The sequence below is a fragment of the Schistocerca piceifrons genome, chromosome 6 (assembly GCF_021461385.2).
Source record: "Schistocerca piceifrons isolate TAMUIC-IGC-003096 chromosome 6, iqSchPice1.1, whole genome shotgun sequence".
NCBI lineage: Eukaryota > Metazoa > Arthropoda > Insecta > Orthoptera > Acrididae > Schistocerca > Schistocerca piceifrons.
Window position 1 is genome coordinate 162,100,404 of NC_060143.1, and position 18,415 is coordinate 162,118,818.

Here is an 18,415-nt window from a genome sequence, read left to right on the forward strand (position 1 = left end):
GTAGATTGGCTGGGAGTGTCGAACGGTGTGGTGCATCTGGCGAAATTAACTATATAGTCGTATAGCAGTACCACTTCTTCCATCCTCAGGTTAGAATAAGTGATCCCATTCGTATATTAATAAGGCATAATCTGTTGAGGCTTCTGCTGACCGTATACAACGTAGTGCTTGTGGAACCACGTTCTATTTGATTGTATTTTATATTCAGAGGTGTTAAATGTAGAACGTGCTGCAGAGGCATCTTCAAAAAAATTTAGTATTTTAATTACTTCACAATATATGCATTTATTAATGTCCTTTGTCATTTCTAGTATTTCTCTTTTCTCATAAAAGATGAAAAAGCATGAATATAACACTAGGAACCAAACTAATCTCAATCAAGACTTCAAGGGGTTAACATTATATCATAAAGGAGTCAGATACATGGGTACACACATATTCAACAGCCTTCTAGAGTACGTTGAATGTCCTGTAGACAATGTGGTAGAGTTTGAGACTGAATTTAAGAACTGGTACGCAACTCATTCTATTCTATTGAAGGGTATCTTCACAGAAACTTTTGAATTTAAGGGTTTTGGTTAATTTATAATTAAAATTATCACTGTAACACAGAAAAGTAAGTATATCAATGCCATGCATTTAATTAAATGATCTCTTTGACAGCTTTCCACATCCCTGACACCACTCTCCGTGGTATCCGTGGAATAGGTCTAATGTAATGTAATGTAAATAGGCTAGTGAATAGTCAACCACTTCCGCTTGTATTGTTATTTTAACATTTACTATATTATTGAATATAAATTTAAGAATGTTTTAGAATAACCACAATATTTAGTACGCCTAGAGTGATAGTGCGTTACTATAGGTCAAGATAAGCGTTTGGGGGAAAGAGTACGCAAACACACACACATTTCCCCCCCCCCCCCCCACACACACACATACACAGTGACACACAAACACAAGAGGAAAACAAGTTGAGTAGCCTGAATGACTGCACAGTCGAACATTGAGCTGTTATTTGACAGTAGTCAGCCTCTTCTGTCACTGTCGTCTAGGTTCTTTAATTGTTTTTAAACTTGTTGTTAAGATAAGTGTAACATTGCTCTGGAGCAGGATGCACGACGCTTGAATCATGGCTGATGAGCTGTTGAATCATGAAGTACGCAATGCCGCACATGAAAGCGATCAAAGCAGCAAATCCGACTTAAGATGGACGATACTCAAAGCATGTATTAATTCGTAGCAGTGACAAGTAATAGTTGTGTGCTATTCCTTGTAACTGAACATTTGATATATTTGTGTGAATACTGTTCGAAGCTTTCCTTGTCATCCTTATCTAGGCAGATAATCCTGATGGCATAGAGACAAGAACGGCAGAGGAGAATACCGTTCGTTGACGCACATAGTCAGCGAAATACAACTGAAAACTATTATTTGGTTGTTGGCGAGAAAAGGAAACTGAAATTGTAAATCATCAAAAGTTAATCTGGAATAAAAGATTTTATATGTTTCTTGTGATTCTAGAATCCACCATATTCCAATAAATGCGAATTGTAGTATTAAAAACAGCTACCTTCCATGTCTGTAAATGCCCACTGACAAGAAATTACGTAAATATATTTTACCATTTTAACTTTGTCGTATCTGTTCTTTTTCAGGTTGCGCTGGGATATTAGTGGGGCATCCCTTGGATACTGTAAAGGTTAGTATACCCGCACACAGCTTATAATGCGACAGCTATGCCTGTGTATGTTCTGTAGAATGGAAAAGGAAACTAGGGGACACCTAACGACATTTGTTACGGAAGTTGCAGTTTTTTTTAAATAAGAGCACCTGAAATAAATTCGTCTTATCATGAGTTTTTGTGATACCTAGCACGGATGTATAGTAAAATCTGTTGTGTAGAGATATACTGCCTGTTAATCACAAGGCTGAGTAAGTAATGGTGGCGATTGCATTAAGCGTAACAGAGGTTAACTTACTGAGCAAGTTTCCGCAGTGTTCAAGGCACCACACTCGCATTCAAATTCGTTTTTACCACCTTTTGTCACAACAGATAACGCTAATGACGAAATAGTTCCTTGTTCACAGCAATTTCCTGCCCTATCCCTGTCCAACCTTAATTCAAGTTATGTTTTAATAAGGTCGTCATCGACAGGACACTAAGCCCTAACCTTCGTTCTATCGAGATTAAGTAACTGGTTGAGAACAATAACAACGATGAAATAGTGAAAAATTTTTCTGCATAGTTTACATAAATCACTCGAAAAACTCATTCGTTTAACGTGAACCACAAATGTAAAATCTGAAAGGAGATAATACTGTAGCTAACACATCATATTTAAGTCAACGCCAGGTCCACATCACACATCTGAAATATCATCTTTTGACATCAGTAATGAGAAAGAAACACATTCGTTTAGGCAGATATAGGCTATCAAACACATCCCGTTAATACGTATAGAGATGAAATCATATAAACCAGGTTGGACAGTGTTACCCATGAGAATGACAATGGCTTAGATTCAGCCACAACGTTTAAAATGACTTTTCATTTACACAAAAAAAACACTAGTGAATTAAATGTGGTTCCACCTTTCTGCAAGCACGCAGTTATTGTTGCTTTGGTTGGGTGGTTGATGTGGACGGAGGGGACCTAAGAGCGAGATCTTCGGTCCCATCGTATTAGGAAAAGATGGGGAAGGAAGTCAGCCGTACCCTTTCAAAGGAACCATACCGGAAATTGCCTGAAGCGATTTAGTGAAATTACGGAAAATCAGGGCGTCCGGACACGGTTTTGAACCGTCGTCTTGTCGAATGCGAGTCCAGTTGCTAAGCACTGCTTTTGCGCTTTTGACAGTCGTTTGTTTCACTGTTTTGCCATCGATGCTAGCCGCGAAATTTGAATTTGTACCGTTTGTTTTCATTCTGCTTTGTGTGTGTGTGTGTGTGTGTGTGTGTGTGTGTGTGTGTGTGTGTGCAGATGTTTTAGTTTGTGTTGCTTGATAGTTCTGAAGAGTGCCTTGTGGAGACGATAACTCGGACACCGTCTGAAGAGTGCACTTGCCTCAGGGATATGAATGGCTGGTGGGGGCAGGCCGGTGGGCCCACTGGTAACATTGTTGACAGTAAGGAACATGCCTCCTTTTTTAACCTTACCATTGCTGTATTTAGCGTTTCTGCGCCGTGGCTGATATTTATTTGCCTACCAAACGTGTTTTGCTTTTGACCACAGGTCCATGGCAGGCCGGTGGCCTCTTGGAGGCTATGGCCATGTCATCAGTGGCCTTTCACTTTTTTGGCAGCCCCTCAACTCAGCATCTGTCGTCCGAAGCGGCGCATTGAGGCGACTGTGTGTATAATTAGACTCTCGCCCTCTGGCGGGAGTTGGACGGTGGCTGGCGCTGAAGCACTAAGTCCCACTAGAAATTCAGTGCTGGTGGCAGCAAGCACGGTTGGCATGTTGGTAGGATTGTAGCGGCAAGCCCCATGAGGAACCTAGTGCTGGTGGTGGCGGATGCAGCCGGTCTCGAACCCATGGCTGCTGCTGACAGCGCCCAGCTGTCTCTCTGCGTCAAAACTCATCCATATTTATATCGCTCATTATAGCCTGAGTCCTAGTCATGTCGCCCATAACAAGAGACTTGCCCTAGTGTGGTGACATCAACCCGCTTGCTAAGACCATTGTCGCTGTGTGGTGTAGTTTTCCTCTGAGGGCAGCTACTTCGTGGCAGCTTTCTCAGTGCTTCTTAATAATTTTTGCTAGAAACTGGATAGTGGCATTACCCTGCCCTCCCCTACGGAAAGACTCGGCCCCTCATGTCTTATATCGACCTGGTTTCCCGCTAAGATTATCTCCCCCATTAATCCATAAACAAGTACGATTACCACTAGGCCCCCACTTACTACACAATTACCATATAAATACTGAACACAACAATCTAGCCTCAATCCCTCGCCCTGGCAGTCCGGTCCTCAGCAACTCGAATTATCCATGGATCATGTCTCTGAATGACTCGTTGTCTCAGCAAAATCAGAGTCACCATGGCGCTAGGAATTGTGACACTCAGTTCTGCAGTTACTTGACATCTGCCATCCCCATACTGTCTTACGTGCTTCAACAATTGTTCTGCTGTGATTCACACCTCCTTCGTGGCTATCATCTGACTCAATGAATGGTCCAGGCTGGCTTCCCAGGTATCGTTAAGGAAGGTAAGGCTACATTTGGACAATGTCTCCAGTTGTGGCTGTGCTATATTCAGCAGATTAACTCCCATCATAGTGGCTTATAAATGAAACGTAGGTCCCGTAACATTACATTTAGCCCCATTGATCAACAAACTACTACATTGCAACTCTAACCTCTAACGCCGTGCTTCCGTGAGTTTTCCTTGCTTATAACGCTAGCCACCACTTCTGCATTACTGGATATCCAACGTTAACCTGTGGAAATACAGTTTTCTTTTGATCACTTCTTTCTAACATGGACGCCTCTCTGTTCCACCTCGGAACAGTTGGGTGATGCATGCCCTTCTACCTTTGTGTCTCAGGAATATGGTGACTTTCCCACTCTGGCACTGTTAAATCTCAACCTCCATCATTACCACACATCGACCTCTGTCCCCCACCACTAGCAACACCCCTTCTTCTCTCACTTGCGCAGACTTTACAACTGCCGTTAACTTCACCGGATAGGTGTGCACCATGTAGCATCTGTATAATGCATGCTCACTCACTACCAGTATCCTCACTGATACGTACAACTTTGCATTATCTGTCTTCGCACCCACTGTTGTGCTATGTTAATAGAACAGCAAGTTCTGGCTACCTGGCTCTGCCGCTGACCATAATTTTGGCGATAGCTCCCCCTGCACCTCTCTGAATACCCTCAAATGCAGCTCAGGCGACAGCAAGGCTGGAATTTAATGGCTCAGAAGCCTCTGATGAACGGTTTCATGCAAGATTGTCAGTTCTAAATTTGCTTTCCAACTGCTATCCCCCAGATATTACAGTTGTCTTGGCGGCGTTATCCTTGCATCTTGTACTGGCATCCGTGCTTGTACAGTTTCCAAATCTCAGTTGAGAGTACTATCTGGCGCTCTTTCTCCGTATGTCAACCTGAGGATGGGAACTGTTATCACCTCACCTCCTCTAAGAAGCCTTCTGTCTCTGACACATCCCACTTCAGACACTACTCTGAAGAGTTCCATCCTGATGGTGACGACCACTAGGACAACCTCTGACGAGTGCAGTTGCACTCAGAAGGGTGGGGGGGGGGGGGGGGGGTGAGTGAATGGTGGTGACAGGCCTTTGATCCCAGTGGAAACACTGTTGACAGCGAAGAATACCTTTATTCAATTCCACTACAAGTGTTGTCGCAGCTCACCGAGGCAAACTTACTTCTCTCTATTCTCCCTGGCCGGTAGTGACGTGTGGGCGGCGGCTCCCACCTTCGCTGCCGAGTAGGTGCCCTGAAATGTTGACAGAAGGCCCGAGCCAGGCTAGTGGCCTCTTGGAGGCCACAACCGTGTCATAAGTAGCGTCCTACTTCCTTCGGCAGCGTGGAGCCTTGGCTGCCACTTAGCACCGCACGCGTGTTCCGTGGCGGCACGTGGAAACGGCTGTGCACAGGATTCGACTTGCTGCCCTCTGACAGGAGCCGGAGGATGGCTGGCGCTGAGACGCTGTCCCACTAGGAACTCAGTGCTGACGGCAGCAATCACAGACGGCAGGTTGGCAGGACTATGGCACCCAGTCCCATGAGGAACTTGGTGCTGGCGGTGGCAGGTGCAGCCCGATTTCGAAACCATGGCTGCTGTTGGCAGTGCCCAGCCGTCTGGCTGCCTGGCATGGCCTGTGGTATCGTGGTTGTGCTGCTAGACTCTGACGACGAACGCGTCAGAACAGGGATCTCTTTACCTCAAAACTCAGCTATATTTGTATCGCTCAGGGGCGCATTTGTTTCACTAAAATCTGCTCAGTAGTCACATTTCCCATAACAAGAGACTTGTCCTGGTCCAGTGACATCCAACCACTTGCTAAAGCCATTATCACTTTGTGGTGCAGTTATCCACTGAGCGTGGCTAGTCTCATCTTGAAATTCCCTTACGTGTATATCATTCTGACCCACATGTCGTCACACTTGCGGCTGCTAATAAAATTTTATGGCAGCTTTCTCACTGCTTCTTAATACTATTTGCTGAAAACTGGGTAGCGGTGATACAGCTCATTTCAGGACTGAATAATGTTTTGTTACAGAGTACTGTTTGGGTACTGATGATTCTCTTGTCCTACTTTTAGGATGTGTTAATTGTCTTCTACTTAAAAAAAATGGTCGAGATGATTACTGTGCTTTAGGAATATAATCCAGGAATAAAAGCCACATGAATTAGTTCTCCATATCAAAGCTTTACAAAAAAATTTATCGATGTTCACAGGTGATTCTAAACACACAAACAACAAAAATACGTATGGCAGCAAAAAAAAAAGGTCACAATGCAGGAAAGCCAAATACAGCAATGGTAAGGCTAAAAAAGTGCATATGCCACTGAAATATCTATGTTACATGAAATTAACGCATTTACTGTTGAGTACCTTGGATTACATATATTCAACTTTTTATGGAATTTAAAAATTTTATTTTCAAAATATATGTACCTTTTTCTCAGAAACTATTCAAGAGATTTGTACAAAATTTTCTCTGATTAATTGTTTTGAGTATATTAAGCTTTCCTCATGAGGTATTTGAATATATCGAACAGGAGAATTTTATTAATTTTTTAATTATAATTCTGTAAGTATAATATAAAATTCACGCAAAATTTCAGGTACTTTGCCCAAATCTGTTTCCACTCAGAATTTCAAACTATACTCTTGCAACAACATTTATTGGGTTTGTAGAAATCTCTTAATTATAGTCTTCATAGATTCTGAGAAAAGGTACATAGGGTAATTTTCAGAGAATGCAATTTAAACTTCAACCTAACATTTTTCTTATGACACGTCTTCAGAAAGCCCCAGATTTGTACTCAAGGTCCTCTTTCCCTTCAAGGTTTTTCTTCTGGTTTCTTCTTTTTCGCCTTCTTTCCTTTACCAGGTCTTCAACTGACTTTTCAGCTGCAGAAAGGCCCAGTAAATCTATTCTTCTCAAGATGTCTTGATTGAAATTTTTTATCTGAAAGCCCATTGTCTCTAATACGTTCGTCGGCCCTACGTTCCCATCATTAAATACAAGATCTGCATTATAAGTTGCAATTCTGACAAATGTAACAGATGAAAATGCGTCAAAACAAGAACTGCTTCTTCATAAAAGGAACGAGCTGCTTTGTTATTGTTTCTAAGATACGGAACAGGGTCACAGATGGTCTATAAAACCAAAGAACGTATACTGCAGCGTTCTACATCTATCTCGTGCAAGTTTGCCTGAAAGTAATCCACGGAATTGTTGTTCGCCAAGCAAGACTGAAGTGTTGATTCAAAAACATGACGTGGCAGGAAGATCACATCACACATTTAATTACTTTTCAGGCACTTCGGATGCGAGTTCACCATTTAAACTTTGGGAGCTGATTGTCCATGAGTTCTGCTTATAAATAAAAAATAAACTGAAAGCTGACATTTTCTGTCAATTTCATGAACGTATCCCCTTTGTTTAGATCTGTGGCAGATTTCAGTTAATGGGCACAGGAATCCCAGAGTTTAAATAAAATGTTAAATGCATGAGCTGTTTAAAATCGCAACAAAATCCAATGTAAATATTTCTTACCTTAAATAATGTATGTACGAGGGTGGTTTGAAAAGTTCTCGGAACGGAATAGAAAAAAAGTACTTACCTCACTGAAACTTTATTTATTTTTCAATGTAGTCTCCTTGTAGATTAATATACTTAAGGGTCCAACGATGTTCCAATGTCTAGATCCCATCTCGAAAATAAGTTCCCTCCAGGCCTGCAAAATAGTTGCCAACTCCGGCTATCAGATCTTCGTTTGAAGTGAAACTTCGTCCATCAAGAAAAATTTTCAGTTTTGGGAAGAGATGGAAGTCTGAGGGAGCCATATCAGGTGAATAAGGCGGGTGTGGCAAGAAATCATACGTTAGTTCGTGTAATTTTGCCATGGCGACGGCACATGTGTGCGGGCTCGCGTCAAGAGTGGCGGCAACGATGTTGCAGATATTTTTTTCATTTCTAACTCTTCTTTTAAAATGCGATATACCCTTTCAGATGACATCTGGCAAGCGTGAGCAGTTTCACGCACTTTCAATCGGCGATCCTCCATGACCATTTTGAGCACTTTTACAATGATTTCTGGAGTAGTGACACATCCTGGCCGACCACTACGCGGCTCATCATCTAAGCTCTCTCGACCAAATTTAAATTCATTTCTCCACTTGGCAACAGTTGAATATGAACTAGGAGAATCTCCCACTGCATTCTGGAAATCGGCATGAATGTCCTTTGCTTTCATACCTTTCTTTACGAAGTACTTATTCACTGCTTGTATCTCGATGTTTTCCAAATTCGCAAATCACTATGCGGGAACAACAACAAGGCCACGTCACCGCCACAGCTCTCTTTCAAGAGCACTGAAGTGGCACGCGTTTACAGCCAACAGCCCAATGAATATCACGTGAACAACTCGTTGCGCTGACCTCTCATGGTGATTCCGAGAACTTTTCAAACCACCCTCGTATATCGAAAAAAAAAAACACTGAGGTTACCATAACTGTGATAAAACCTGTTTGGGTATTAAGGCAACAGTAATTGTGTACGTGCCAAAAGATGAACCCATCTTTATTTCATTCTGCAAACACAGGAACGTAGCATAAAATTCCAATATGATAGTAAAGAACAGTTCAGGTAAGCTGATTTTGTACACAGTTGTTTTAGGAAACATGGCTACAGTTATTAGGTCTTTGTGTTATAATGCCTACTTTTTAACAACTAGCCACAGAGAAATGTAATTGCAGTTTAGAACATATAAAAGGCCTTATATGCATAATTTAAAAGAGATTGAACTGCTTTCATAAATTCATCTTCGAAATTTCGCATGTGGTTAGGACTTGTATATTCTAAAATAGGCATAGCATAGCATAACATAGCAATGGTAGAAACAGAGGCGTGTTAGTAGCCACCAGGCCTGGTTTACGGTTCAAGCGATAAAAAACGCCGCTTCGGTCGCCAAGCTGAGAGGGACACAAAGGTGCCATAACTGTAAGATTTCTAATTTTTGTAGCGGCCGCTTGGGGACCCAAGTGCGAGATGTATGTACAGTGCGTGTCACACGTAGTAACGAAAACTGACACGAGTGAAAGTGTTCGAGGGAAAATGAAGCGCCAAATGATGTCGCTTGTTTAGACAAATCTTGAACCTGCCTAGCCGGTGAGGATGCAATGGAGGAAATGTAATCGGCACCCTCCTTCGTATTAAGATTAATCAGTGCTACGCCCCACCAGCAGCTGTGGGCTTACTTGTATCGGCATTGACCTTACTGCAGGCCAGTGAACGCAAGTGCTAAGTTCATCGCAGCGCCTCATCGGTGCCTACACACTTCTGTGCAGTTTGAAACTTGGTAGGGCACTCTAACGTCTCCAGGACCGAACGCGCTCGTTACAGTAAAAACTTGCAAAAATCCGTAATTCTATGAACTATCATGCAACCGATAAACATGTAAACATGAACACTATGATCCTAAACACTGCTCGCCAGTTGTTGTTGTTGTGGTCTTCAATCCTGAGACTGGTTTGATACAGTTCTCCATTCTACTCTATCCTGTGCAAGCTTCTTCATTTCCCAGTACATCCTTCTGAATCTGCTTAGTGTATTCTTCTCTTGGTCTCCCTCCACGCTGCCCTCCAATACTAAATTGGTGATCCCTCGGTGTCTCAGAACATGTCCTACCAACCGATACCTTCTTCTAGTCAAGTTGTGCCGCAAGTTCCTCTTCTCCCCAATTCTATTCAATACCTCTTCATTTGTTATGTGATCTACCCATCTAATCTTCAGCATTCTTCTGTAGCACCACATTTCGAAAGCTCCTACTCTCTTCTTGTCCAAACTATTTATCGTCCATGTTTCGCTTCCATACATGGCTACACTCCATATAAGTACTTTCAGAAACAACTTCCTGACACTTAAATCAATACTCAATGTTAACAAATTTCTCTTCTTCAGAAACGCTTTCCTTGCCATTGTCAGTCTACATTTTATATCCTCTCTACTTCGACCATCATCAGTTATTTTGCTCCCCAAATAGCAAAACCCCTTTACTTCTTTAAGTGTCTCATTTCCTAATCTAATACCCTCAGCATCACCCGACGTAATTCCATTATCCTCGTTTTGCTTTTGTTGATGTTCATCTTATACCCTCCTTTCAAGACACTGTCCATTCCGTTCAACTGCTCTCCCAAGTCCTTTGCTGTCTCTGACAGAATTACAATGTCATCGGTGACCCTTAAAGTTTTATTTCTTCTCCATGGATTTTAATACCTACTACGGACTTTTCTTTTGTTTCCTTTACTGCTTGCTCAATACACGTATTGAATAACACCGAGGAGAGGCTACAACCCTGTCTCATTCCCTTCCCAACCACTGCTTTCCTTTCATGCCCCTCGACTCTTATAACTGCCATCTGGTTTCTGTACAAATTGTAAATAGCCTTTCGCTCCCTGTATTTTACCCCTGCCACCTTCAGAATTTGAAAGAGAGTATTCCAATCAACATTGTCAAAAGCTTCCTCTAAGTCTACAAAAGCTATAAACGTAGATTTGCCTTTCTTTAATCTTTATTCTAAGATAAGTCGTAGGGTCAGTATTGCCTCACGTGTTGCAACATTTCTACGGAATCCAAACTGATCTTCCCCGAGGTCGGCTTCTATCAGTTTTTCCATTCGTCTGTAAAGAATTCGCGTTAGTATTTTGCAGCTGTGACTTATTAAACTGATAGTTCGGTAATTTTCACATCTGTCAACACCTGCTTTCTTTGAAATTGGAATTATTATATTTTTCTTGAAGTCTGAGGGTATTTCGCCTGTCTCATACATCTTGCTCACCAGATGGTAGAGTTTGGTCAGGATTGGCTCTACCAAGGCTGTCAGTAGTTCTAATGGAATGTTGTCTACTCCCGGGGCCTTGTTTCGACTCAGGTCTTTCAGTGCTCTGTTAAACTCTTCACGCAGTATCATATCTCCCATTTCATCTTCATCTATATCCTCTTCCATTTCCATAATATTGTCTTCAAGTACATCGCCCTTGTATAGACCCTCTATATACTCCTTCCACCTTTCTGCTTTCCCTTCTTCGCTTAGAACTGGGTTTCCATCAAAGCTCTTGATATTCATGCAAGTGGTTCTCCAGTGTTCTCGCCAGTACAAGTGAGAAAATACATATACTGTGCTTCGTTTGGTAGTGTTCGTGCTTACAGACTTATTGAATGTGTAATACATCGCACGATTAGATGCTTGGTTCCTTACGTGTGATGGTAACTGCCTAGTGTTCGGATATCATATGACTTGCAATCATGATCTTGTACAGTCAGTTCCACTTTGTACGGGTCGATTCGCGATCACTACGGTGGCGAGTGAATCGGCTGATGGCAAATCAGGATGCATCGCCGTCTCCCCATCAGAACGACTGCTGTCTATGTGATGGTGACGGGAATCGTGAGACGAATCATCAGTGAAACATCCCTTGTTACAGTATTTCTTTGTTGATGTCAATTACAGGAAAGGAGCATCAGCCGGAGAGAAGGTTACTGACCTTCGCGGCGTAGATGGATGCTAACAAGCGGTGTCAGCGTTTCGCCTGGCCCGCGGAGAGCCGGGTAAGCGTGGCGCAAGAGCCACACTGCCGGCATGTAGGGGCAGACGGGCAGACGGTGTTATGACCGTGATGTCCAGCATTAAATGAAATGAAATGTACCTACGGCTAGGGCATCTCACAGGGTAAACCTATCACCTGGTGCATGTCTTTTTAGTTGGTGCCATTTTGGCGACTTATTTGTCGACGAGGATGAAACGATAATGAAGACAACATCCAGTCTCCGAGCGAAGAAAATCTATGGCACGGACAGGAATCGAACCCAAGCTCCTCACATGGTATTCACGTGTGAATCACTCAGCTATGTAGGCGGACAAAAATGACCTGTGGTGCAAGTCTTTCAATTGGACGCCATTTCGGCAACTTGTGTGTCCTTAAAACCAACGGCACCCAGTTTCCCTGGTTGATTACCCTTCCAGGTACTAGCTGGGTCCAAGCTGTTTAACTCCGCTGATTGGGCGGTAATCGGTGTTACCAACGTGGCACGGCTATTGGCATTGGGCGGTAATCGGTGTTACCAACGTGGCAAGGCTATTGGCATTGGGCGGTAATCGGTGTTACCAACGTGGCACGGCTATTGGCATTGGGCGGTAATCGGTGTTACCAACGTGGCAAGGCTATTGGCATTGGGCGGTAATCGGTGTTACCAACGTGGCAAGGCTATTGGCATTGGGCGGTAATCGGTGTTACCAACGTGGCACGGCTATTGGCATTGGGCGGTAATCGGTGTTACCAACGTGGCAAGGCTATTGGCATTGGGCGGTAATCGGTGTTACCAACGTGGCACGGCTATTGGCATTGGGCGGTAATCGGTGTTACCAACGTGGCAAGGCTATTGGCATTGGGCGGTAATCGGTGTTACCAACGTGGCACGGCTATTGGCATTGGGCGGCAATCGGTGTTACCAACGTGGCAAGGCTATTGGCATTGGGCGGTAATCGGTGTTACCAACGTGGCACGGCTATTGGCACTGGGCGGTAATCGGTGTTACCAACGTGGCACGGCTATTGGCATTGGGCGGTAATCGGTGTTACCAACGTGGCACGGCTATTGGCATTGGGCGGTAATCGGTGTTACCAACGTGGCAAGGCTATTGGCATGTCCAGCCTAACAGAAGATGATGGCACGCGCCCACTCTGTGTGACGGTGAGCAACAATGTTTGCCCCTACACGCCGGATGACAGCAACAGTGTGGCTGAGCGGCAAGACTGGCCAAGCTCGAACTTACCAATAGGTGACCCAGCAGAGCGAAGGCATCAAGTTGAGCACATGCAGCCCTGAGTTCAGGTGGCAGCCAGTTGCTAATGGCGACGAAGTCCGTGCAAGGCAGATGGATGCATCATCTCGTCCTGTAAGTCGTCTCCGTCACGTAATGAGCTGGCATGGACCGTATTACACTGTACGTACCTGGATACTGCTGAATATAAAGAACGTCTACGAATGATATGTCCGAAAGAACAGATACCATATCCATATAACTATATATATCTACGAATAATGGTCTGATTTGGGTGGATATATAAGTGAGATGGGTGGTTAGTATTTCCAACGGCAGTACTCCAACCCCAGAACTCGTGGCACACCGGAGTAGCGGGGCATCGCCATTGAACGACGATGACTTCGTTTGCTTTGGTTTTCTCTCTTTGTTAGTTTCTCCTGCTGGAACTACAAGATTTCTCAACTTCTCTTTTAGTGACGCTGGCTGGCGTCTTCCATTTTGCCAGCGTCCTGAATGAGCGCTCTTGCACTCTGAATACTTTATTAATTAAAACTTCCGGGCTAAGAGGCCGGAAGTTTTAATTAATGAAGACACCGACCGTGAAAGACTACACATTATGACCTGAATAATTTGTTGTGTAACGGTGTCTGGATTTCAGGCTGACGACTGCTTCCTCCAGTGCAACGTCATTCTGCTGACCGACGCAGGACAGTTCATCACACCTTTGGAGTCATGGTGTAAGAACTTGAAAACGGTTCTATAGACGAATTCGCCTAATAGCGATTTTAATTAACACTATACTTTACAAGGTTCTCAACGGAAATAATGTCGTCCTTATATAGACACAATAAATGTTTTCCGTATCTAAGCTGTTCAGCAAACAGTTTGTCCTATTGGTACAGCTTAATGTGTGCTGTGTGACTGTGAGGAGCGCTAGGCCCAGAATGAATCAACAACGCGACTAACGACCGTTGTTCCGGTCGACCAATGTGGTTTGTAGATAATTTGCAGCTGGGCTAATCCCAATCTTTGCCTCATAAAATACTATGTACAAATAGTTAAAATACGAGAACCTGTGGAACAAAGGTTACCAGTGTAATAGGCAGAAGGCGCCATGACATTCGTGCTTTAGGTTAAGTGTCGACTGTCACGACAGCAATGGTTTCCCGGTGCAAAGTTAAAACGGAAGAAAGAATTTTCAAATCATGAAAACAGTGGCCTCATACGACTAAATAAATGCTAGGAAAGAGGGTGAAAAAGAGACCTCGGAAAAAATGTGAGTCATTGGAACTGATCTCTTTTACATGAGCATTTAATGGTGTTAGAGTACTCCGTGAGTTGCGAATCAGAAGATGCGTCTGGATATTTTTTATTTATTTATTTACGCGACCAAGTGTCATCTCATAATGTTATATGATCTATCATTAAAATATAATGAAAATAAATTGCTCAGGTATATATACACATGGAACATATAGGTTGACACAAAAGATTGCGCACAAATTGAAGAACTCTGGAATAGAAACTTATGGTCACAGAAGTAACTGAGAGCCAGTGAAAGCTTTGGAATGTCAGGAACAAAAAGGACAAGCAGTGCACATGGGTCATAATTTCAGCAAAGATAATTTACTGTTTACTCAACAATGGTGTGCATTATATAAGGCGTGAAAATGCACAGCCTTGCGGTTATAACATCGAATAAAATGTTCTGGGTGCCCAGCCACGTCAAATGGATAAAATTTCACGAGTTTTCCACCAAGGACTCCGTGGCCATTCTCAAGTGGCATGGCTGCCAGTGAGCTGCTAGTACGCACTTACATGCACTAGCCGCTGGCTCTCACATCACTGGTGCTCAAGGCATCCCCATATACGGGCATACGTTGACTCGGCGTTCGATGTGGCTGCATCATCATCGCAATTGTTGGGCTTCGCTCCGCACTTAGCTGCAGGTCGCCCATTCTATTAGTGATGTTATCGGTGATATTTATTTCGATGGATCCTTTAATTACACAATCCCAGAAGCCGTTAGTGCGAGCCACGACAAATGTTTTGTCAGATATGATCCGGTGACCGTTTTCTAGAACATGCTCAGCTGAAGCGGATTTCTCAAGGTAGCGTAGGTGATAAAATCTCTCATGCTTCTTTCTGCGTTTTTCTGTAGTACTTACTGTTTGTCCGACGTGACGTAAAACTGCCCAAACCCGTAAGGGACCTTTAGTTTACAGGCGTTCTGAGCCTTGATGAATCTTTAATTGGTATACAAGGTGTTCGAAATGGCAACCACTGCATTGAGTACAAGCATAACATTTTCGTAGAAAATTATGGCACACACTTCCTGGTACAACAGGCATCTCACGAACTCATCGGATACTAGGAGTATTCTGGTCAGAACTGGTTCTTCGTTGGGAACTTGTCTCAAGTACACAAGGCTTTTGATAAGCCTTTACAAAATAAATAAATAAATAAAAATCGTATTAGGGGTGCGAGATGGCCATGTAATTGATCGTCCCGATGCAGCGACTGGGGTATGTGGCACTGAAGACGTCAAGTACTTGCGCAGAAAAGTCTGCAGGTACTTCATCTAGTTGCATCCACATCTGATGACGCATTTTAAGTGGCACATCTTGTAACAATTATTCTGGATGAACTTGGTCAACAAAGACAGTCTATCTCACTTCATTCAAACGTGGTGGCAGGAGATAAGGTCCGATAAGAGTGCAACTGTCTTTCATGCACAACACGCCACATACTACTATGAGACATATCCATGGTATGGACAATCGCACGCGTGCTTTCTGACGACTGTTCTTCCACACGCAGAAATATCTCCTCTTCAATACCAACTGTTCGAGAAGTCCGTGGGCGGACTTCAAGATGCTCTGAACGTAAGGCATCTGTCTCTCCACATAGGCGACGAATAGCTTAAAACGTTCGACGCTGTGGTTGACGTCTGTTCGGATATCAAGAGCGGTACAAAGCGTTGAGCTCTGTATGCTCAAAATGGTTCAAATGGCTCTAAGCACTATGGGACTTAACATCTAAGTTCATCAGTCCCCTAGAACTTAGAACTACTTAAACCTAACTAACCTAAGGACATCACACACATCCGTGCCCGAGGAAGGATTCGAATCTGCGACCGTAGCGGTCGCGCGGTTCCAGACTGAAGCGCCTAGAACCGCCGGCCACACCGTCCGGCTCTGTGTGCAATGCCAGGGGCGCAGCCACCCATGAAAGGCACATTTCGCAGTTCTGCAAACGTGTACCGTTCCATTTCACAAAGTACTGTATGTATCACAAACATTGCAATTACTTTCAGTAAAGCTGCAGTATACACTGCTATTCACAGCAGTATTGAAATGCAAAAAATCGTCTTGTCTCAGAGCGCATGAACTAAAAGCAGATATACGTACGCAACAACAAATACACAAGACTGTAATGGCATGATAACAGACGGAACGGGCTTGAATGACAAGCAGTTATCCTTACACAAAAATAGTACATTATCTTCGCTGAGATTATGGCCCTCTTGGATTGCGTGTGCTTGTTTTTCCTGAGATTCCAATGCTTTCACTGACTCTGGCTTACTTCTGACGAAGTTGTTGTATTTCGAGTCCCATATCAGTTCCATCAATTTATGCGCAACTTCATGAATCGTTCGATATGAGAATGTTCTTACGAGGATAGAAAACGTGGTCGGCCGTGGTCTTGCTCAAGGAATCATCCAAATATTTGTCTGAAATGATTTATGAAAACCTAAACCAACATGGCCAGTTTTGGAGTACATAAATAATAATATAAAATAGTTTTGCACTTCTTCTTCGCATTTCTCTGCGCTACCACTGCACGCACTATGGACACTCGCTGGTGACTGTCACCAGGACCATGAACATGGTGCTATGGCTCTTCTACTCCGCGTAGTCTGTCTGGAAAACTGGCTCCAGATTCATAAACAGGCTACTATGCTACATGAACATCTCCACGTCCTGCCTTCCGTCTGGCGACTTTCCTTCATTATCGCCTTAATGCCTGTTCTCCGCTAAATGTTAACGATCAGGGTGCTTTACCGAACAAGACCAGCACTACATGTTGCCACGTGACCTCATTTACGTATCTCATTTTGTGAGTATAGCATAAGTAATATTTCTCACGTAAAAGTATCTAGCACTCATACAGTTTTTACCTGAGGAATCTGCTTAACTCATAGTAGTGACAATACTGATTATCCTATGACAAGGAAGCCACTAATACGAATCTCGTTACAGTGATTATTTAAATATCTTTTTTCTAACACAAAACGTTCGAGGATCATTCTACTTGACACAAAGTTAACGCGGGCTGTAATTTTCAAAAATTGTGTGCAGAGTGGTATCTTCATTTCTTTAGTGCTCACTTCGAGGATTGGTTGATAGCAGTCTGGTTGGTGGTAGATCTTAAGTCTCCATGACTTTCTGCTTTCTTCTTCATTTTTCTGTAGGTGTTGCATCTTTTATGGTTTGATCTAAGAACTTCAGTCGCTATATGCCTCTAGCTCATTTTTCATTGACATACCCCCCTATTTTTGTTTTTAGCTCTCGTCATATCTCAATATACGATCAACAATCTGAAAGCTCCTTTTTAACAATAGTGTTCATAGACTCCTCTTGTCTTCCACATTTTTCAAGACTGCATCGTTCGTGATCTTATCAGCCCATTTGATTTTTAGAAGGTGCTGGTAACGCCACATCTCAAAAGAATCCAGTGTTTCTCTTCCATCAGCCCCCAGTGCCCAAATCTAACAGCGATACAATACCACACTATAGACATATGTTTTCAGACACCTCTTTCCGATTTCTAGGCCGCTAAGTAACTAGTACAATATCACTTTCATTTTATTGAAGGCACTTTTTGCTTGGGAAGCTCTGTTTCTTATTCCTTCTTTCCCTCTTCCATCTCCAGTGATATCGCTACCTGAAAAGGTAAATGACTTATGTCGTCGCAGTAGCTTGTCACGTACCTGTCGTAATATGGCCATTTTCTCTGAAACTGTCCACTAACATATTTCAGAGGATGATATGTAAATTCCCTTGATCAAGTAGTCATTCATTTGCACCGCTCTGTAATTGCAGATCTGGATCAGCATTGCCAGCGGCTGTTTTCATTTCTGTAATTGTTTCTTTGCCTTTCCTATGTAGCATGGTGGAGGGTTCGAAGAGCTGAAAGCTTAGAAGTTGGCTGCATGAAAAAAAGAATTCTTTTAAGAGGAATTTGCCATCATAAAAATGTTGAGTCCCAGGCAAAGGCGCAGCCCCAGGTCAACAGACTGGCATTTGCAGCCATTCTCGTTCTCCAGCCCATACTCCCAATGTGGAACAAGTGACACTTATTTTTTGCAGCCGAAAGAAA

The 18,415-nt window shown here is 43.1% G+C and overlaps 1 protein-coding gene across 1 annotated transcript in view; it reads left to right on the plus strand.

Annotated features, from left to right (window-relative positions):
• Nucleotides 1–18,415, plus strand: part of LOC124802457 (mitochondrial basic amino acids transporter-like) — a 250,623-nt gene that overhangs the window by 155,338 nt on the left and 76,870 nt on the right. The window contains exon 3 of the mRNA XM_047263242.1: nt 1,659–1,702. Coding sequence (XP_047119198.1) covers nt 1,659–1,702 — 44 coding nt within the window. The remainder of the gene's footprint in view (nt 1–1,658; nt 1,703–18,415) is intronic.